The sequence below is a fragment of the Acinonyx jubatus genome, chromosome D3, assembly GCF_027475565.1.
Source record: "Acinonyx jubatus isolate Ajub_Pintada_27869175 chromosome D3, VMU_Ajub_asm_v1.0, whole genome shotgun sequence".
Lineage (NCBI taxonomy): Eukaryota > Metazoa > Chordata > Mammalia > Carnivora > Felidae > Acinonyx > Acinonyx jubatus.
The window spans coordinates 14,130,800-14,154,002 of record NC_069392.1 but is presented as its reverse complement, the minus strand read 5'-3'; the positions used below and the strand labels follow the sequence as shown (position 1 = coordinate 14,154,002).

Genomic DNA, 23,203 nt, shown 5'->3' with positions numbered 1-23,203 from the left:
CCCCTCTCCCTCAAGATCTTTGCATCCTGGCTTCTTTTTGACATTCAGTTCTCAGCCTAAATACTGTGTCCCCAGGAAGGCCTTTGGAAACCTTGTTGTAGCTTTCCCTCTTTCAGGAATGTTTCATGTCTGCTCAATCTGGTCATCGCTGAATCCCAGTGATGGGCAGCCTCCCTCCTCAGTCCGTGTGGTCCACAGACCATCGTGTGTTTCCCCTGAGGAAAGAAGTCCAGGGTAAAGAGGAATTCTTTGGTCCTCTTCATGGATGCTTGTCCATTTTCTCTTGATTTTGAGCCTGACTTTCACATCATCTTTGCCCATAAAGAGCCTCAGTCTGTCTAGAGGGAAGGAGGCATCTTGGCCAGGGACCAGTGCAGGAAAGAGGATTTACCTAGCAGGTGCCACACACTCTCTCAGACACTCCAAGCACGTTCTTTCATTAGACCTTCATACAATCTTGTGAAATAGAGGAATTGTTATGCATTTTTACAGGTGAGGACATTGAGGTTCAGAGAGGTTAAATGACTTCTTGAAGGTCACACAGCTAGTAAGAGGGAGAGATCTAGGTCCCGCATTACTATTATACATTTTTCTAACTGTAGGAAAATACTTAGAGCATAAAATTTACCATTTTAACCAGTTTATTTTATTTATTTTTTTGTAACTTTTTAAAAAATGTTTATTTCTTTTTGAGAGAGAAAGAGAGAGACAGAGCATGAGCAGGGGAGGGGCAGAGAGAGAGAGAGAGAGACACACACACACACACACACACACACACACACACACACACACAGAATCTGAAGCAGGCTCCAGGCTCTGAGCTATCAGCGCAGAGCCTGACGTGGGGCTCGAACCCACGAACTGCGAGTTCATGACCTGAGCTGAAGTCGGACGCTTAACCGACTGAGCCACCCAGGCACCCCATTTTAACCAGTTTAAACTGTACAGTTCAGCTGGATCACCACCGTCCAGCTCTAGAACTTCCTCGTCACCCCAAGCGGAAACCCCAAGCCCATTAACCAGTTACTTTTTAAGTCCCCCTCCTGCCCCCTGGACAACCACTAATCTGCTTTCTGTCTCTGTGGATTTGCCTTTTCTGGAGATTTCATATACATGGAGTCATAACGTGTGGTCTTTGGTGTGCATGTGTGTTGCACTAGCTAATGTTTTTGAGGTTTCCCCACAATGTAGCGCGAATCAGTACTTTGCAATACTGGATACTTCCTTCGCATGGGTCGACCACAACTTGAATGTTTATCCATTCATTTGTTGATGGACTTTTGGGTGGTTTATACCTTCTGACTCTTGTGAATGATGGTGCTCTAAACATCGTGCACAGTTTTTTGTTTGAACCTCTGGTTTTGGTTCTCCGGGGTCTGTATCTAGGAGTGGAATTGCCCCATCATATGGTGTTTTTCCCACAGTGGCTGCCCCTCTGGACAATCCCACCAGCAAGGTGCAAGGATTCTGGTTTCGATTCTGGTTTCTTCATATTCTAGGGCACCTGGTGGCTCAGTCGATTAAGTAAGTGTCTGACTTTGGCTCGGGTCGTGATGTCACGGTTTGTGGATTCAAGCCCCACGTCGGGGTCTGCACTGACAGCTTGGAGCCTGGAGCCTGCTGCAGATTCTATGTCTTTCTCTCTCTCTCTCTGCCCCTCCCCCTGCTACCCCCCCCACCCGCCTCAAAAATAAATGAATAAACATTAGAGAATTTTGAAAAATCAACTCTTCTAGCCTCTCCAGCATTGATTAATTTGGCCTGTTCTCGAACATCATGTAAATAGAATCATCATGGAGTCATAATGCAAGCGTTTCTGTGGGTGGTTTTCTTTGCCCGACACTCTATCATTGAGATTCAGCCACGTTATAGTATAAGGTGTAGTTTTCTCTTTTTCATTGCAATGCGGTGATCAATTGTATGAGCACACTGTACTTTGTCCTTTCTGTTATTGATGGACATGGAGACTGTTTCCAGTGTTTGGCCACATGAATATTGTTGCCATGGGCATTCTTTTGTGGACGTGGGCACTCATTTTGGTTGGGTGCATACCCAGGGGGTAAATCTTTTGCTTAGAGGGTATGTTCACTTTAGTTGATAGGTTTTCAAAATGGTTGTACCACGTTACAGTTTTACCAGAATTGGCGGGGGAGGGGGGGGAAAGGGGGGTGGGGGGAGGGGACTTCTGGTTGCTCTCTATCCTGGCCCACTTTTGGTACCGCAGACTCTCTCTTTAGCCATTCTGGCGGGACCCGTTCTGGAATGTACTTCACATGCTTTCCAATCAATGTCTCTTCCTCTCCCTCTTCTCTGCCCCTTTCTCCTTTCTCCTTCTGTTTCACCTGCTTTTTCTTCTTAGTACATTTTACATAAAGCTGTCTACCAGGAAATCATTACTGTGAGATTATGCAGTTGATGTGCAAGTTCATTTTTAAAATTTTAACTGTTAAAAGACAAAAATTTCACTCTTGCCTCGTCTGAAGGCATTTCATATTCATCCACACCTGGGGAAATGCAGCTTACGGTGTTTGATTGACTTACTCATGCTTCCTTTTTCTGAGTGCTCTCGTAGATCAATGTCATGCTTGGGGTGTGTTCGAGCCAGAATTGAGAGTTGTAGTCTGTGGTCAAGAGCATATGCTACCAAACATTCTCCTGGTGTTAGACTTACAGGCCTTTGCTTTTCCAAACTCTCTCCTTCCCTGGGCTCTGTGCACTGCCCCACCCCCTTCCCACCCAAGAACTTGGTGCTATTATTTGGTTTTGAAAAGGGTCTTGCTGGGGCACCTGGGTGGCTCAGTCGGTTAAGCATCTGACTTCGGCTCAGGTCATGATCTCGCAGTCTGTGAGTTTGAGCCCCGAGTCAGGCTCTGAGCTGACAGCTCAGAGCCTGGAGCCTGTTTCAGATTCTGTGTCTCCCTCTCTCTCTCTGACCCTCCCCCATTCATGCTCTGTCTCTCTCTGTCTCAAAAATAAATAAAGGTAAAAAAAAAATTTTTTTTTTTTAAAAAAAGAAAAGGGTCTTGCCTGGAGGCCTCATTTTTGGGTAATCAGATCATGTCAGCTGCAGACGACTTAAATGGCCCCGTCTGGGAAGAAGGGACAGTTCGTGCAGCCCCGTGTAAGACCAGCGGGCATTGTTTTCCTCTCTGGGAAAACGGTTATGGGCAAGTGCTTTGCTGCACAGAGCGGGGTGTGAGAATGTGTGCTGTGCCTGTCCTCCAGCCATGCTTGCGAGGAGCTCGTCCGCCCCCAGCTCGCTCATTTCCTACCAACTGGCCGAGCCGGATGCTCCAGACACCGTTAATGAGACGCCGACGTTTGTAGCTGGGTGAAGGCATCCGAGTTCAAGCGGACACAACCCCACATTCGAGGAAGTGAGGGTAAAGAGACCACAGGAGCCAGCAGCTCTGCTTGACTTGGCACCCATCAAACTTTGGGAATAGAAGGTAGTGCAGAGGCACCTGGGGGGCTCCATCGGTTGGGCGCCCGACTCTTGATTTCGGCTCAGGTCATGATCCCAGAGCTGTAGGATCAAGCCCCTGCATCGGTCGGGCTCTGTGCTGAGTGTGGAGCCTGCTTGGGATTCTCCCTCCCTCGCTCTCTGCCCCTCTCCCCTGCTTGTGTGCTCTCTCCCTCTAATATTAAAAAAAAAAAAAATTTAAACTACCCAAAGCTATCTACACATTCAATGCGATCCCAATCAAAATTGCACCAGCATTCTTCTCGAAACCGGAACAAGCAATCCTAAAATTCATATGGAACCACAAAAGGCCCCGAATAGCCAAAGTAATTTTGAAGAAGAAGACCAAAGCAGGAGGCATCACAATCCCAGACTTTTGCCTCTACTACAAAGCTGTCATCATCAACATAGCCTGGTATTGGCACAAAAACAGACACATAGACCAATGGAATAGAATAGAAACCCCAGAACTAGACCCACAAACGTATGGCCAACTGATCTTTGACAAAGCAGGAAAGAATATCCAATGGAAAAAAAAATTAAAAAAAGTGGACAGACTAATCATCAGTTTGGGACCCCCTCCGTGATCTTTGCAGCCAAGGCTCTGAGGTACTGGCTGACCAGTGGGCACTGATGAAGAGCCTTTGGAGTACAGGGCCGGACCTAGGCCAGGGGTGGCACAAGAAATCAGGTGTGCCTCTGCCCTCAAGGAGCCCACAGCTGGAGTTAATGGAGAAGATGCTGGCAGCGCAGGGCTCCTGACTTGTAGATCGAAACCGGGCTGCATTCCTTTAGAATCCTCCCAAGACAGAAGGTGCCAGGTTGTCTTTGCTCGAGTTGAGGCACGTGAGCTTGGGTGAGAGTCCATAGGCCTGGCTTCTGGTCTTAGCTCTGCAACCGTGGGTTGCCTGCTTTGTGTAAGGTGCTGGGCAACAGGTCCATCCCGTGTTTGGTGGGCACAAACTCGGGGGGGAGGGGGGGGAGACGCACATCCACTCAGTAACCACCTAAGCAGCAGCAGAACTGCAACCGGGATGCACTGTGTGAAGGAAAAGCATTTAGTGCTAGGAGCACATGTGACCTGGAGATCTGACTAGTTCTGAGGGTTGAGGACTGTGTCTCTAAGGAAGGGATGCCTAAAGTGGATCTCCACTGACAGGATGGTCCAGAGGGTGATCCCTGAGGGTCTCTTGAAGCTTTTTGTAAGGAAACCTTTGGAAGTTTTTAAGTACGGGGGCGGGGGTGGGGGTGGGGGCACGGAGGAGTGACATGTTACAATGCGGGCTCTTTAAAACCTCGCTTTGGTGCCTGGGTGGAGAATAGATTATAAAGAATCAAAAGTGGGATAGGATTATTCAACCATGGAAAGGAATGAAGTTTTGATACATTGTTACCACATGGATGAATCTCAGAAACGTTAGGTTCAGTGAAAGAAGCCAGACGCAGAAGTTCACATCTTGTGTAAATCCATTTATACGAAATACCCTGAATCAACAAATCTAAAGGGATAGCAAGCAGGTCGGTAGTTGTCGTGGGCTGGAGGGCAGGGCGCGGAGAGAAACTGCTTAGTGGGTACAGGGTTTTGTTTGGGGGCGATGAAACTATTTTGGAACTGGATAGGGATGGTTGTTGCACAACATTGTGAGTGTGCTTTATGCCACCGGATTGCTCACTTTAAAGTGGTTACTATATATGATGTGAATTTCGCCTCAATATAAATAAAAGGTAAAGACCATAAAAAATAAAATAAAATAAAAAACCAAAACCAGTGGGATTCAGGGTCTGATTCCGACGCAGCAGCAGCAGCTGAGTTGAGGGAGGAGAGTGGCTTGGCCCAGAGCTGTGTGGCCGCAGATGGAGACTAATGAACCAATTCGAAGAGGGAGAGTTTTCTCAGGATCTTTTCGTTTAGTCCATGCAAATTAGGCTCCAGGAAGATCAGAAGAACTTTGCTCGATTCCAGCGCTGGAATGAATAATCCTTTGCGGTACCTGGTGAAACCAGTGCATTTTCCCTAAGCACAGATTATGGCCCCTGAGCTGAATGAGACATGCAGCTTTTGCTCCACCCGGCTCTGGGGCTGCTGTCAGGACAGCCTGCCATGTCAGGGAGCTCTGACTTGCCCGCCTGTGTAGACAGCAGCATGGTCCACCCGGGGCTCATACAGCCCCAAAGGATGGAGCTGCCCTCGCCGAGGCTTTGTGCCATCCCATTTTGCTGCTTTCTCCCAAACTGGCCCTGAGTCCAGGGAAGACATTTATGCAATAGCATATCCTGAGATCTTGGAGAGGATGTTCTTTTTAATTACACCTGCAGGATATACTGCAAAATATGCACTGAATCTTACACAGTCACAGTCATTGGACACAGTCATTTGTGTCTGTTTTCTCCTCTGAGTGTGCTGGGTAATGAGGGCAAATGGTAAAGGTGAGTCCCATATTCTGTCCATGAAGGCTTCCTCGGTGGGTGGGAAGTGATATGTGATTTCCTTCTACCTACTTCGATCAAGTAGCCATTCATTCTCCACGTTCTCTTCCTCCTCCCCTCTCTTCCTCCTGTCTTTCCATCCTCCCATCCTCTCTTCCTTCATTACATCCACCTTTCCATCCATCCATAATCCTTCTGTTCTTCAGCCTTTTCATCCATCCACCTGTCCATCCATCCATCCATCCATCCATCCATCCACCCACGCATCCATCCATCCATCCATCCATCCACCCACCCACCCACCCACCCACCCACCCACGCATCCACCCACCCACCCACCCATCCACCCATCCATCCACCCATCCACCCATCCACCCATCCATCCATCCATCCACGCATCCATCCATCCATCCATCCATCCATCCATCCACCCATCCATCCACCCATCCATCCATCCACCCATGCATCCACCCATCCATCCACCATCCATCCATCCATCCACCCATCCACCCATCCACCCATCTACCCATCCATCCACCCATCCACCCATCCATCCATCCACCCATCCACCCATCCACCAATCCATCCACCCATCCACCATTCCATCCATCCATCCACGCATCCACCCATCCATCCATCCACCCATCCACCCATCCACCCATCCACCCATCCACCCATCCACCCATCCACCCATCCATCCATCCATCCATCCACCCACCCATCCACCCATCCATCCATCCACCCACCCATCCACCCATCCATCCATCCACCCACCCATCCACCCATCCAACCATCCACCCATCCACCCATCCATCCATCCATCCATCCACCCATCCATCCATCCACCCACGCATCCATCCATCCATCCACCCACGCATCCATCCATCCATCCATCCATCCATCCACCCATCCACCCATCCACCCATCCACCCATCCATCCATCCATCCACCCATCCACCCATCCACCCATCCACCCATCCACCCATCCACCCATCCACCCATCCACCCATCCACCATCCACCATCCATCCACCCATCCACCGTTCCATCCACCCATCCACGCATCCACCCATCCATCCATCCACCCATCCACCCATCCACCCATCCACCCATCCACCCATCCATCCATCCATCCACCCATCCATCCACCCATCCACCCATCCATCCATCCACCCATCCACCCATCCATCCATCCACCCACCCATCCACCCATCCACCCATCCACCCATCCACCCATCCACCCATCCACCCATCCACCAATCCATCCACCCATCCACCATTCCATCCATCCATCCACGCATCCACCCACCCACCCACCCACCCATCCACCCATCCACGCATCCACCCATCCACCCATCCACCCATCCACCCATCCACCCATCCATCCATCCACCCATCCACCCATCCACCCATCCACCAATCCACCCATCCACCCACGCATCCATCCATCCATCCATCCATCCATCCATCCATCCACCCATCCACCCATCCACCCATCCACCCATCCACCCATCCATCCACCCATCCATCCACCCATCCACCCATCCACCCATCCACCCATCCACCCATCCACCCATCCACCAATCCATCCACCCATCCATCCATCCACCCATCCACCCATCCACCCATCCACCCATCCACCAATCCATCCACCCATCCACCATTCCATCCATCCATCCACGCATCCACCCATCCACCCACCCACCCACCCACCCACCCACCCACCCATCCACCCATCCACGCATCCACCCATCCACCCATCCACCCATCCACCCATCCACCCATCCATCCATCCACCCATCCACCCATCCACCCATCCACCAATCCATCCATCCACCCACGCATCCATCCATCCATCCACCCATCCACCCATCCATCCATCCACCCATCCATCCATCCACCCATCCATCTATCCACCCATCCACCCATCCATCCATCCACCCATCCACCCATCCACCCATCCACCAATCCATCCATCCACCCACGCATCCATCCATCCATCCATCCATCCATCCACCCATCCACCCATCCACCCATCCACCCATCCATCCATCCACCCATGCATCCATCCATCCATCCATCCATCCATCCACCAATCCATCCATCCACCCATCCACCCATCCACCAATCCATCCATCCATCCACGCATCCATCCATCCATCCACGCATCCATCCATCCATCCATCCATCCATCCATCCATCCATCCACGCATCCATCCATCCATCCATCCATCCATCCATCCACCCACCCACCCATCCATCCATCCACCCATCCATCCATCCACCCATCCACCCATCCACCCATCCATCCATCCATCCACCCATCCACCCATCCACCCATCCATCCATCCATCCACCCATCCATCCATCCACCCATCCTTCTTACATCCCTTCCTTCCTTCCATCTATCCATCTCTTCATCCATCCATCCACCTTTTTATCCATCCATCTACCCAACTAACATTTATTTATATATACCCCTTCTCTGCTCCATCTGTGGCCCTGAGTTGGTAAAGCAAATTGACTCTCTGCAGTCACTGAACTACTGTTAAACTTGGGCTTAGACTTGGTTCTCCTTATACAAGGGATCTGGCTTGTCATTTGGTGGCCCAGTGCCTCAAGGCTCCTGTCAGTGTTTTGTAACTAATGATGGGATCTCTTGCCAGAGGATATGACTGTATCCTATTCACCTGCCAAGAGTAGCGGTGGGCTGAGAGTTGCTGGATGTTTCAGGTGAAAAACACGGCTTGGCTTCAACTTTTGGCTTCTTCAAGGTTAATTCCATGCTATATAGACACCCAGTTTAACATGGTCACAGTGAGGTTCCCAACAGGTAACCTTGCTCTGTGCAGGGCCCTGTGCCAAGCACGTCATCTCGTAGAATTGTCACGACATCCTTCTTAGGTAGGTGCTATTGATTTCCCCATTGTCCAGGTAGGGAAACTGAGGCACAAAAAGAGGAGATCACTTTCCTGAGGTCACGATCAGGACCTGAGCCCCGGTCTCACTGATCCCGAAGCTTGCCGAGTTTAACTCCAAAATTAGATTGCCTCGGTGTAGATGCCTACTCTGTGAATCTCCCCCATTTGGAGACTCTTGGGGAATGAAATGCCTTGTTTCCCTCTCTGGCAGGGAGAGCCAGCTAATGTGTGCTGCTGTAACAGGAAGTACTTCCTGGGCCTTGCTTCAGACCCCCAGGGAGATAATAAGTGGGGCTGCCAGCCCAACGCAGTGAGGGAGAAACTTTGCAGGCGCACTTAGATTCCTTAAAGCTGATGAGCAGCAGACCTCCTGGAGAGGGTGACTTTTAGGCTGCCCATGTGTGGGAGGCCTCCAGCCTTTAATTAAGGCACCTTCCTGGGCTCTCCACCTACAAACAGAGAAAATTTGCAAGGAGGTTTCACTTTGGCCACAAGATGGCGCCCAGCTCTGGGCCCGACCTGAATGGGGCCGTGGGGCGGGGGTGGGGGGAAGGGGAAGGATGGGGGTGGGGGGAGGGCAGAGTGGTTTGTTCCGGATGCTGTGCCAAATCACACCCTCTCAAACTGCTCCTTGGGAAGGGGAGAAATTTTCCAAACCAACCCCAGAGGTTCATTCCATTCAGCTGGTGCCGAGCCAGGGTCTGAGAGATCCAGCAACGAAAACGACAGGGTCCCTGCCTTCAAGGAATTAGAAGGCAGCATGCTCAGTGCCAGTCATAATCCAGATTGGTCATTTCATAAGCTTTAATGAGCACCTACCGTGTGCCAGGTTCTGTGCTAGTTGCCAAGGACAGAGAAACAAACACTACAGAGTCATTGCCCTCAAAGACCCACAGTTCACTTGGGAGACAGACACTAAAAGAACAAATTTGGGAAAATAGGCAAGTACAGCCACAGGGATACATATAGAATATCGTAGAAGAATGGAAGAGGAACACCCGACCCAGGCAAGAAGGGAAGGGGAGTATCAGGGAAGGCTTCCTGGAGGAGAGGACACCAGAGCAGAGTCAGAGAAGACAGATGGGGATTAGCCAGGCAGGGACGGGGAGGGTATTCTGGGCAGTGCGGACAGCACCAGCCAAGGGTGACGGGAGAAACAGCACCCAGCTGGTGACTGGAGCTCAGTGAAGTCTGGATAGGACAGCATCAGGGCCAGGTCAACATGGGAGGTGGACATTGGTACCAGCTGAACAACATGGGGGCCTCTCAGTTCGTGTGCAATGACGGACACATTGCCCTCTCATCTGCTTCTGTCTCCCTTTCAGAGCCAAGAAGAAAAGCAAGCCCTTGAACCTCAAGATTCACAGCAGCGTGGGCAGCTGCGAGAACATTCCATCTCAGCAGCGCTCGCCGCTCCTGTCGGAGCGCTCTCTCCGCTCTTTCTTTGTGGGACATGCACCTTTCCTGCCCTCCACCCCTCCCGTCCACACCGAGGCCAACTTCTCTGCAAGTAAGTCACCCGCCCGCCCGCCGGGGCTGCTGAACCCTCTTGTCTGCCAGGTGTATGCTCCCCGTTCTGAGAAGATGCTCGTAAGATGCTTGGAACTCGAGGCTCATCTCCCTCCCACCTGCACCGTTCACGCCCCTTGGGATGGTTTGAAGGGAAGGGGCGTAATTAGCACTTGGGGGGTTGACTGGCTGTTGTCGTTGGTCCCCCTGTTCCTACTCTTTCTGTCTGCACGTGTGGAGGGATAACAGAGGGAAGCAAGCATGCAGGGCATTAAAGGAGACATCAGCTTTTTCTCTCTGCTTCTCCGCTGCCCGGTCACAGGATTTCTCTTGGGTCACTGTGGATAAGGCATCTATGATTGAATTTTGTAATTTTTTTTTTCCTCCCGCTCGGGTCAACACGTATAACCTTTCATCTCAAAGACGTATTTGGGTTCAAACTAGGCTGAGCACGGCCTGGGGTGTTTTACATTCTGCTCCCACGAATTTCTGCCAGAGACAAAATTGTTATTACTCAGAGTGGAAATGGAACTTTCTGGTGATCAAGGGTGGAGGTTTCAGAAGGCGTTTAATCTTCTCTGCCCAGAGGCCCGTTTTGCTGAACAGGCACAGATGTAGTCAGAGGGGAGCCCCTGAAAAAAGCCCAGCCAGTCCTCCAGCCAAGACATCAACTTTTATTGGCTGGGAGCTGAGGAGGAGGAGAGGGCTGCCAGACTGTGAGGGAAATAAGCCCCCGGCCCCCAGCACAACCACAGGGTGATCGTGTTGCTGGTCTGATAAATGAGCAGCAGTGTTTACTGAGTGCCTGTGCGTCCTTGTCACCCACGTGCCTGACCTCATTTAGTTCTCGCGACAAGCCATGGTGCAGACGAGTTATTCCCATTGTACAAATGAGGAAACTGAGGCTCAGGGGCCTCAAAGAACTTGGCGAAAGCCACACAGCTATTGAGTAGTGGAGCCAGGGTTTGAACCTGGTTCCTTCTTGCTCCAGAGCGGATACGCTTCACCATCACACACGATTTGATCCGGGATCCCCCAAATATTCAGCGGGGGGCCTTTCTCTAAATGTGGGGTTCTATCCTTTACCTTTGCCAGAAGGGTTTTCGGACTTTTTTTAGGGGGGCTATGGACCTCCTGAGAATTTCACGCAATCTGTTGTTTCTCTCCCTGGAAAGTGGCACACGTAACCTCCAACACGGTGCCTTGAGGTCAAGACTTAACACAGTCAACGTAGCACCGCTAGATGGTGGGCCTGGGCAGAACGGTGAGCTCAGTTTACCGTCTGCACATGTGCATCATGCGTCCGCCGCAGGAATCCACTGAGGGTCCAGAGCCAGAAGAGGCCCATGTGGACGTCAGTTAGAAGTTCCAGAACCTGGCTTATTTCAGTGCCCAGGGGTAACAGGCCCTGAATCAGGCAAACTAAAATAGCACCCATGACACATATCAACGCCAGAAGGCCAATTTATTAATTTGTCGAGAGAAATCACGGTCAGAGAGACCGTAAATGCTCCATGGGGGTGAGCCTGTGTGCAGTCAGAGGGTGGCTTGGGAGCTCAGATGAGGAAAAGGGGGTGATGATGTATCAAATGTGTCCTAGCAACAGGGTGAGAGGCCCTGGAGGGAGGCGCCTGGGTGCCAGTCCCAGCTCTGTTTCCTTTTTTTTTTTTAATTTTTTTTTTTAACGTTTATTTATTTTTGAGACAGAGAGAGACAGAGCATGGACGGGGGAGGGGCAGAGAGACAGGGAGACACAGAATCGGAAGCAGGCTCCAGGCTCTGAGCCATCAGCCCAGAGCCCGACGCAGGGCTCGAACTCACAGACCGCGAGATCGTGACCTGAGCTGAAGTCGGAGGCTCAACCGACTGAGCCACCCAGACGCCCCAGCTCTGTTTCCTTTTGAGCAGCGTGCCTGACCTCGAGCAGGGCAGAGCCTTTCTGAGCCTCAGTGTCTCCGTCTGTAAAATGGAAATAATAATAGATTCCCTAGATCAGCTGCTGCATGTCAGGTCATCTGCACGGTGCCTGGCACCCAGTAAGTGCTTAATAAGTGGTAGCTCTCATCATGATGTTTGTTAGCTCCTTTTTCCAGGCAGTGTTGACATCCTCTGGCTTGATGGTTAATCTGAAGGCTGTGGGTAAATGCCTTTCAGTTCCCCCCCCCCCACTTCCCTATGGCCCTAAGAGTGCTTGGAATTTACCTTGGCATGACGCCGGGTGGTTGCATCTGTCTCCGGGCATCGCCATCCCACGAGTGATGTTAGCATGGCCATCTCTGGGGGTTTGACCACAACTCTGCACTTGAGTTCTTTCCAGAATAGAAACATCTTCAGCGTGCTTAAATAACCACAGACTTGCACATTTAGATCCCTCCTCTCCTGCTGGAAAGTTTTGTGAGGATTCCCCATGACTCCCAACTTTTCATGCCTGCCCTGGTCTCCACGTGAGAAGACAGACTTCTCTCCTCTGTGGGCATGAGCAAAGTCCCTAATTAAAATCAGCCCTTAGCACCGAGACCCTAGAAGCACAGTTGCCTGTTTGGACAGTCCTGGTCCTTGTATGCAGAGAGGTCACCCTCTGATCTTCCATAAAGGAAGAAAGTAGCATCTGAGTCTCAGCAGGAGAAGGAGTATGTAACTCAAATATTAGCTGGAATCCCATGGACTGGTCCCATTTCCACTGATGCTAACACATGACAGAGACAGGCAGCCCGGTGGAACAGGCTCCAGGTTAGGAAACACAGTCTCTAGGATGCCACCGGGTGCTCGTGCAACCTCTGTCCCTCCCTGGTTAAGGCTCACCACAAACTTTGAGGCAGGCATTAGAATTCCCATTCTGTAGATAAGGAAATAGAGGCTCAGAAGGGTGAATGGTCTTGCCCATGTCATAGGTTTTGAATCCAGATCCAACCTAAGCCTGTATCCCTGCACTTTGGTAAAGCAAATTCCTCTCTGTCTGGGTCTCAGATTCCCCAGTTGTACAACAAAAGACTCCGTAAGGGTCCATTCCAGAGCTTAGAAACTCTGTGTTTCTGAGGCTTACCCAGTGAGCTTTTCCTGGGCAAATCTTTTGACTCACAATGCTGGTTTGGGGACTCTGGGCTGGGACGGTTGAGAGGACACATTGGTCAGGCACTGGTTCCCCCGGGCTTGTAATAGTCCTGTTCTCCTCCTACTGTGAACTTCAGAAAAGACCTCTCTGCCTTTGGGCCCCAGTGCCAGCCCAACCCCCCTCTGACCCAGCAGAGGGAGCCCCTAGAGCTGCATCTTGTCACTGTCAGTTCTGTCTGTGGCCGCACGGTGAAGGTGACCGTGAAGATGGTGATCCGCCATCTTGTCACCCCTACTGGTGATGCCTGGGGACAGCATTAGGCAGATCTGGCTATAGAGTGGCCGAGACCCAGACCCTCAGAGTGCCCAGCTTCCTCCCGTGGCCTGCGAGGAGGACTTCACCTCCTTGGGGCTTACCCTCCATTTCTGGTTTGGGAGTGACGAGCAGGGGGAGGGAGGGGAACGGCAGGAGCCCCAGCTTGCAGAGGAACCTTTCTCTAAGGCTGACTATGGACAAAACACGAGTTATTAAGCCCTACTGCTCAAAGTGGAAGATGGTGACTCAGGAGTGAATCTACTTCCCAAAGGAGTAGAGAGCAGTGGACTTACCTCTCCGTCCTTGCTGCGTTTATTCGGCATTTCATTTGGGCATGCCATGTTGCCCAGATGGTGTCTGATCGGATGCCCTCCACCCATGGACCAGTTTTGGTCCAACAAGCTGGGTGCTGCTGGCTCCTAGTAGGGTATCTCTGATTCGGGCCGAACTGGGTCAGGCTGCCGCTCTCATCCCCAGTAAAGCATCTTCTTCAGAATGAAAAAATACCGGCTAGATGGGAAGGAGTAATTACTCATCATCGGTCATTACCGGCTGGTGGGAGTGACTTGGGGAGTATAGCCACTAAAGTGGTTGCTGACATATTGTTGGGCAAATCACCGAACCCCCAGTGTCTGTTTCAACCTGGCAAGGATGTAGTGAGGACAAAATGAGGAATGAGTATAGATTTCCCAGCGCAGTCGGGGTGGGGAAGTGCTTAGAGCACTGAGTCTCCACAAAGGGTAGCTTTGGCAGCTATCGGGGCTCGTTAGACGATGGCATAACTTGTAACAATGATGGAAATGGTGATGATAATAGCAGTTGGCATTTATTGTGTGTTGACAGTGGTACAGGCAGCTTCAATTCAGGCAAAGCAGTTTACTTGTACTGTTTCGCCTGAGCCTCACAGTGCTCCATCAGGTAGTTTCTCTTCTTATCCCCATTTGGCAGATGAAGAAACCGAGGCTGAGAGCATTTGAGTAGCTGGCCCAAGATCACAAGGGCAAGCAGGAAGTGGAGTTTGCACCCATTCTGAATGCCTCGTTCTGTAATGCAGAGGAAATGCGGTTGTGACGCCCTTCGCCGAGACCTGTTTGCTCATCAGACAGAGACCTTAACTCGTTCCAGTTCCCTCTCTGGCACCCCCGCCTCCTGGGGGGATTGTGGTGTTGGGGGTCTGCCTTGCTCCAAGGATCATCATGTTTGTGAGCATGCTGTGCTCACTCAGAGAGCAGCACCCACGCTGGCTGACAAACCACTGCCCTGCCAGACTCCGGTGTTGATACTCAGGGGATCCATTGTCCCAGGTGGTAGCTGTCCCTGTGGGGGCCAGGCAGCTGCAGAAAGCGGCCAGGGCATCTCCGGTAGAAGATGAGGAATAACAGGCAACTTTTACCACCTGCAGTTTTCTGGGTGTTTCTTTATTAGCTGTCTGTGGGGGTCTAGCCCTTGAGGGCAGCAGTTACCAAAGGGAACAAGTGACTGATGATTCCCACACTTCCCCCTCTTGGTCCTAATGGCACCAGCTGGAGTTTTACACCGGGTCCCCGTCTTACAAAGTGCTGCCCCGCGCGAGGTGCCTTGAAAGACGGTGTGGCCCTCACCTTGCCCTGTCTCACTGCCCTGTCTCTCCTCCTCTTTTCGCCAAATATCTCCTGCGCTTTTTCTTAGACACAAGGCGGCAGATAGTTGACCCTCCGTTGAGGGCCTGGCCTCATGTGCCTCGAGGCTGAGTCAGAAGCTGATTTGTTGAGGGAGGCAGCAGGTACAAACCGATGAAGCTGAACTGCGTGCTCCCAAGAAACCAGCCTCTGGAAGGGTTGCAAAGAGACTCGGGACGGGGGTGATTATATAATGGGGTTTAATGAGGCTTGAGGCCAAGGTTCATTCCCCCCGGAAGAGGACGAGGGGGAGCTGCGTGTCTTGACACAACTTTGCAGCCTGAACCACGTTCTTGTCTCAGAATCAGGAGAGATTTTTGAGGTATTTGTGCCTGACCTGACTCTGTGGTGGCGGTCTGAAGGGGGGACCCCCGTAGGTCGCATTGGGGCACCCCAAAGGATGTGTCTCCCCCACACTGAGCAGGTCAAAGTGCTGTTCCTTATCCCTTCTTCCCCCCTCCCCAGCAGGTACAGGAAGCACCCCTATTGCCTGGCATCTTTGCTGTATTTTAGAAACTCAAATACCAGCGGGTCCCTGACATGTACTGACCACCTGCTGCTTGCCAGGCAGGTCTTGGTCCGGGTACTTTATAGGCATGAAGCAGTGTATTCCTGGAAACAAAGAAAATGATCCAAAAAGGCTCATGATGGAAAACACTAGTCCCCTGTACCATCCCTCTGTCTATCCTGCCTTTTAAAAACTCCTTCTGTGTTTTGACGGTCACTTTCACCGTTTAAACTAGTGTCCCAGGGCTTCTCAAAGTGTGTCCAAGGCCAGTAGCGTGTGTATCACACGCGAGCGTATTAGAAATGCACATTCTTACTTTCCCCCTTCAGACCTACTGTATCGGAAGCTCTGGGGAGGGGCGCCTGGGTGGCTCAGTCGGTTGCATCCGACTCTTGGTTTCAGCTCAGGTTGTGGGATCAAGCCCTGCGTTGGGCTCAGCGCTGAGTGTGGAGCCTACATGGGATTCTGTCTCTGCCCCTCCCCCCCTCAATAATAAAGAAATAAACATTAAAAAAAGAAGAAGCAGCCGCCCTGAGGGAGGTTCAGCAATCTGAATTTTCACCAAACCTCCAGGGGATTCCGCACACTAACATTTGAGAATTGCTTGGTTATATGACAGTCTTTAAAAAAAAAACAACTTTTAATTTTGAAATAATTTCAAACTTACAGAAAAGTTACAGAACACTGCAAAGGACTCCTGTACCCCCCTTTACTCAGATTCGTCCATTTGTATTTTTATTTACTTACTTTTTAAAATGTTTATTTATTTTTGAAAGAGAGAGAGACAGAGCACGAGTGGGGGAGGGGCAGAGAGGGGGGGAGACACAGAATCCGAAGCAGGCTCCAGGCTCTGAGCCATCAGCACAGAGCCTGATGCGGGGCTCAAACCCATGAACCGTGAGATCATGACCTGAGCCAAAGTCAGACGCATAACTGACTGAGCCTCCCAGGTGCCCCCAGATTCATTCATTTTTAACATCTCCGTGCATTCACTTCCTCTCTTTCATTCTTGTGAGCCATTTGGGAGTGGGTTGCATAACCACACAGAGGTACCAGATTCAGTAAACTTGACATTGACTCGAGACTTTCATCTACCCATATTCCTGTTTCAACAATTGTCTCAATAGTATATTTCATAGCAATTTATTTTTCTGGTGCGGATGCGATCCAGGATCACATATTGCATTAAGTTCTTGTGTCAGGCTTGAATAGTTCATCAGCCTTTCTTCCTTGTTTGCGACTTTGACGCCTTTGAAGAATGGGGGCCGGCTTCTCCACAGAACGCTTCTCAATTGGGGCTTGTCTGTGTGTGTTTCTTTGTGTTAGACCCAGGCTGTGTGGTTTGGGCACAACTGTTACTTATATGCTGGTGTGTCTTTTTCAGTGCATCCGAGCTGCCAGGTGTTTGAATTTTTCTAAAGAAGTCAGCAACTGTGACTTTTATGAGAAATCTCCCAGTTGTAAAATGCTAGCATCCAATGAAAAATCTCTTAACACTGAGTGAGGTGGTATTAAATAATCCCACCGGGTTGTGGGTTGTATTTGGTCTTAGAGCTCCCAGTTTTTAACTTCTGTCCTGAAATCATAGAGGTCAAAAGGCACCTGAGTGGCTCAGTCTGTTAAACTTCTGACTCTTGGTTTCAGCTCAGGTCATGACCTCGTGGTTCATGGGATCAGAACCCCTGCATCAGGCTCCGTGCTGTCCAGCGAGGAGCCAGATTAGAATTCTCTCTCCCCGCCCTTTCTCTGCCCCTTCCCCTCTCATTCTCTCTCTCAAAATAAATAAATAAACTTAAAAAAATTTAAAAACATAAATAAAAGCGTAGAGGTCAGAACTGATAGGGAGCTCAGAAATCACAGAATCCAAGCCCTTATTTTAAAGATGGAGAAACTGAGGCCAGAAAGTAGAAGGAACTTGCCCAGGGTTTCAGAGCTGGGATTTGAACTTGGATCTCCTGATGCCCAGCTGATAGCTCTCTCTGTTATGCCAGGATGGTTGCAAAGTTAGCCCTTCTGCTGCTACTGAACGTGCTCTAGGGGAAGGAAACAGTGCCTTCCTTGAAACGGTGACACCTTTTGTGTGCAAGGAGTGCTGGTGGTGTGTGTGTGTGTGATGCATGTAGTTATGAATGTTGTAGAGGAGGCAGCTTCTGGGTTTTTATCATCAACCCTTTCTTCTCTGTAATTTTGCAGTCCTTGCCTGAGCACAAACAGTTTGGGCTCAGCATGCAATAGACAACCTTAGACCTTTCGTTATGATTGCTCCCACCAGGAATTGTAGCAGCAAAAATTGGTCGGTAAGTGGTTGGCATTAGCAGCCAGGGGGTCATTTATATCTATTGGAGTGAGTCCTGATCCTTGGGCAGGTACACACTGTTGGCGTGGGCAGTCCCGTTCCCTGTCAGAGGACCTGTGTCTGACTGTACCTTTGTCCCAGTAACATCCCCCGCCCCCCAACCCGCCGCCATCCCTGGTGAGTACTTCAACTGATTTCATAGCAACAAGACCAGAAGTAACAAGCAGAGTTGCCCTCGAACGGTGCAGGATACACCAGGCATTCATATTCCTTCCTCGTACCTCTGTATCCCCATTCTGCGGATGAAGAAACTGATGTTCCAGGAGGAGAAATCCATGCATGGCTGCAAGTTACACAACACATCAGAGCTAAGACTAGAACCTTCAGACTCCATCCAGGTTGCATGTGCACTCTGCATATGATTTGGCCAGACTTCATTTCCATTAGGTAGCAGGGACACGGTGGGTTGTTTTCATCAAAGTTGTTTCTTTCCCTGATAAAGCTAATTCGTCTCTAGTGACCCCATCTTGCACATCTCCTCAGTTGAGCAAGCCTGTATTTTATCTAGGTGTGATCTTTGGCCCTTCCTCTCCACGATGCCCCATTTCCAAGTCTTATTGAGTTGATCTTCTAAATCATTCTCCATCGCAACTACTCAGTTCTGCCGGGTAGCATGTAGAGCCATAGACTTTCTTCCAATAGAATGGGTGTGGCTGTGTTCCAATAAAACTTTATTTACAAAAACTGTCAAGGGGGCAGATTTGGCTCATAGGTTGTAGACTGTGAGTTCTCTTCTTCCGGGTTTTTTTTCCATATCCTCCTCCATCACCAACACCCTGGTCCAAACTATTCAGTAGTCTCCACTTGGATCTTTCCATATTCATTTCAGTCTCATATCCAGTCCACCAGAGTGATCTGCTGCAAATGAGAATCTGGCTCCCAAACCAGGGTTAAGATTCTACCACGACCTTAAGTGAACTGTGTTCTCTCCTGCTTTGAACCCGTGGGCTCCTGGACACCCTGCCATTGTCGTCACTTTATCTGAACTTCTACTTCCTTGGGAAAGAATTTCCTAACTCCCCAAGTGGGTGTCAGTGCATCTCGTCTCATCTCTTGCACTTTCCTTCTGAAGCACTTCCCGCAATCCACAGCCATCTGTTTATTTCTATGAGTATTTGCCTAACGCCCTGTTCCCCCATTATCAGTTCCACAAGGGCTGTGAGCGCATTTCTCTTGCTCATTACTCTTTCCACTGTGCCTTGCATGGAGCTGGCACACATCAATATTTTTAAAAGGACAGTAACATTTTTGAGCGTTCACTTTGCAGCCAGCACTGTGAGCCTTCAGCTACTCAGAATCTAGAGGACAAAGGAGAAAGGATTTTGCTTGTTGTCCTCCAGAGCTGCAGAGCCGGCTGAATTTGGCATCGTCGAGGCAGGAACTGAAGTTGCTGGACTTTGATGCAGTCTTTGGGATGTCATGGGTGGTCTGCTACCTTAACTGGCCAAGGAAACAGGCACTCAAACAAAACTCTCAAAAACGATTTTGTTGATTAGAAGCAAGCAGGTCTTTGTCACTGCCTGGTGGTGGCAGGACTAACATAGAACTTGACACAAGTGACAAACAACCCAAGTTGAGTTGTTGTTTTTAGTATGAAGGTCATTTATTAGCACATGTAACTGAAAGGTCCAGGGGCTACTAAAGTAGGCTTCAGGTATGGCTGGATCAGGGGGCTCAGTTCATGTCAAGCCTCAGTCTCTCTGTATGTCTTGACTTTGTTCTTCTCCGGGATGGCTACGCTTTTAGGCTCCATGTGGCAGTAAGATGATCCCAGAAGTCCCTTCCCTGCTCTGCTCCAGAATGGAAGAGTGAGAATGGCTAGGTCTGAGATTCACTGATTCAACCAGCATGACCGTATGCTCGCCTCTAAACCAATCAGTGGGGTCAAACATGTGGGATGCTAACTTACTGGCTTAATGCTAGACTGTGAGCTTTACCTTTGGGCTTAGAAACGGAGGGGTGTGCCTAAGAATGGAGAATGAATGCCAGGGAAGCTGATAACCAGTGTCCTAAAGTAACAGTGAGTAACGGGGGTCTGTCCTCAGGGGCTTTGAGGAGCATCCCCCTGGCCAGATTAGTTCATGAGCCAAATTAGTGGGGACTCATCTCCACATGGTACACAAAGCGCTTGTGGTTCGCCAGACATCTCCCTTGGACTGCATTTCTCTATGATCCCTGGCAAGCAGTTGCTTTGCTATCCCTCCGACATTCCTTGCGAGTCTCTAGGCAGCACACAGCCTGGCAGAGGAGGTTAACCCATGGTACCAGGTAGAGGCTCAGTGCCATTCCCAAGGCAGATAGCATCCCACCATTGGCCAAGCGCCAAGGTGAGAATTGGATAAGCTTGGGTTTGAAATCTTATCTCTGCCATTTTATTACCTAACATCTGTAGCCTCAGTTTTCCCATCTTTAAGATGGGCATAATGTGGCAGTCATCACGATGGTGACCACCATTGTTGTGGCCATCAATACTACTGTATGATGTATGGTGTTTGGGTTTGGGTCAGTTTTGATCTTCATCCGTTTCTGCTGGACATCACCACACCTGCCCCCATATCTGAATGGAGTAATCAGTACCGAGTGAGTTCCTGATATGTAAAGTGTCTTGGTCCACTGGGGCTGCCATAACAGAATTCCACAGACTGGGTGGCTGTGTAAACAACAGACATTTATTTCTCTTAGTTCTGGAGGCTGGGAAGTCCAAGATCAAGGTGCCTCTGTGGCCATCTGGTGAGGACCCTCTCCTGGTTCTTGCTGTATCTTGCATGGTGGAAGAGGGCAAGCAAGCTCTCTGGGTCCCCTTTTGTGTGCACACAATTCCTTCATGAAGGTCTGTCCTCGTGACCCAAGTACCTCCCAAAGACCCCACCTCCTAAGACCACCACACTGGGGGTTAGGATTTCAACATATGAATTGTGGAGGGACACAAACACGCAGACCATAGCACTGAGTATCATGAAAGCATCAAGGAAATGTCTGCTACAGCCCCTGACCTCGGAGAATTTGTAGTCTGGTTGGCTAGGAGCCACATAAGACACAGCCAGAAACTCTGGGCCAGGAGTTGGGAGATCTGGCTTCTTCCCTGAGGGTTGCTACCCCTGGTAACGTGCCCCTTGTCAGATTTTGCTCAACAGTTCGGAGCCCTGGTTTCTTTATCTGGCAAATGGGCATGTCAGTGATATCTGCTCATCTCACAGGAATGTTGATTGTTGGGAGGTCAGTGACCACCGTCTGAAAACTAGGAATTGTTCGGATGGACAAAATGTCATAATCCCTGCCCAGTACAAAGCAATACAGACAGGCAGCTGTTACGCATTTGTAACACTATTTAATCTGATTGTCTGGGCTTCTGCTCTGATTGGTTGGGTGCATGTTCTGATTGGCTGAGCCTGTCTCCTGATTGGCCGGGCCTGTGTTCTGATTGGTTGGACAAGTGCTCTGATTGGCCAGTGCCCATCCCATAACGATTGTTAAATAGTCTCAGACTGCCCCCCCCCACCCCTCCAAACAGAAGCGCCTACTTCACTAAGCATAAGAAAATCCTCAAGCCTCAGTTTCCTGATATGTAAAGCGAGTAGAACCATATTGTCCTCGCAAGGTTGTTGTGAAGGCTATAGGAGATGAAGTGCTGTTGCACTGAGGTCACCTTCCTCCAGCAGGTTGTGTGCTCCATAAAGGCAGTGACTTGTCCATCTTGTTCACCGCTGTATCCTCAAGGTCTGGCACATCGTAGATGCTGAAAAAGTGTGTTTTGAGTGAATAAATTAAGCCCTGTGCCTCATGCTAGGGGCATGGTTGTTACTCAGTAAATCTCGATTGAGGACATCAGGGGTGAAGGATGCACTTGCCGTCAGGCAGTAGAGAGAGGTGAGGACTGTGGAAAAACACAGAGCACCGACCCCTTCTAAAGAAGGCAGCCACCAGTCACTTCCAGCCCCTCTATAAGAAGGGGACAGGGTACCACCAGATTATCCACATTTTCCAAGAGAGGCCAGACACGTGGATTTTCGTGGGCAGTTCCACAGTTTTTAGCCTAGTGGCAACAGAGAAAACGCCTTAACAATTCCGTCATATGTTAAGCAACATTTATACGGGATGCCACCAACTTGTGACCATACCTGCCATACGTGGCATGTCCTTTGCCATTTCTTGTGACAGGAAGTTTTCAAAGAGGTGGGGTCAGGGGCGCCTGGGTGGCTCAGTCGGTTGAGCGTCGGACTTTGGCTCAGGTCATGATCTCGTGGTTTGTGGGTTCAAGCCCCACATCGGGCTCTGTGCTGAAAGCTCAGAACCTGGAGCCTGCTTCGGATTCTGTGTCTCCCTCTCTCTGCCCCTCCCATGCTCATGCTCTGTCTGTTTCTCTCTCTTTCTCAAAAATAAAAATTAAAAAAAAAAAAAGAGGTGGGGTCAGCCTTTCTTTCCACCCTCAGGACTGTGCTCCTGGGCTCCCCTCCTGACCTCCTCTGTCACCCACATGCCACAAATTCTGTCCTCCTCGCCACACCTCTGCTCCTAGGGTGTAGCTTTGGAAACTGATTTTCATGCTGGGCCTTTTACTTATTTGTTTCTCCTTTTGAACGGGGAGAGTCCTCTTCCTGCAAATAACAGGCTGCTTCCCAGCCCTCAGATAGCCTTGTCCCAGCCCCCCACCGATGGTGTCCGGGGTCTGGGCTGATTACCAGCACAGACCCTTGCTCTGAGGCCCGGGCCCCGCCAGCTGCTGGGCAAGATCAGAGAACCTGCTTTTCGTCTCAGGCCGCATTCTCCTTGGCTGGGGATAAAAGTGGCAAGCGTCTCACCAGGCCCCATGCTGCTGTGTTCGGGGCCGGTAAAGCAGTCCTTCCCCCTGTTGAAAGTCAGGGCATCGCCGAGCAGGTGCGGGTGGGCACTTGGCGCCCGCATCCCCCTCCCCCTCCCGTTCTCTCCCCTGTTTATTCTCCCCTGCCCTCCTCCTCTGTCAGTCTTCATGTGTGTCTGCCCCTCCTCTCTGTCTCT

General features: G+C 50.3%; 1 protein-coding gene across 5 annotated transcripts in view; it reads left to right on the top strand.

Moving 5' to 3' along the window:
• Positions 1-23,203, top strand: part of KSR2 (kinase suppressor of ras 2) — a 436,140-nt gene that overhangs the window by 240,867 nt on the left and 172,070 nt on the right. For all 5 annotated transcript variants that reach the window (XM_053205478.1, XM_053205476.1, XM_027043814.2 and 2 more), the window contains exon 5: positions 10,136-10,320. In XM_053205478.1, coding sequence (XP_053061453.1) covers positions 10,136-10,320 — 185 coding nt within the window. The remainder of the gene's footprint in view (positions 1-10,135; positions 10,321-23,203) is intronic.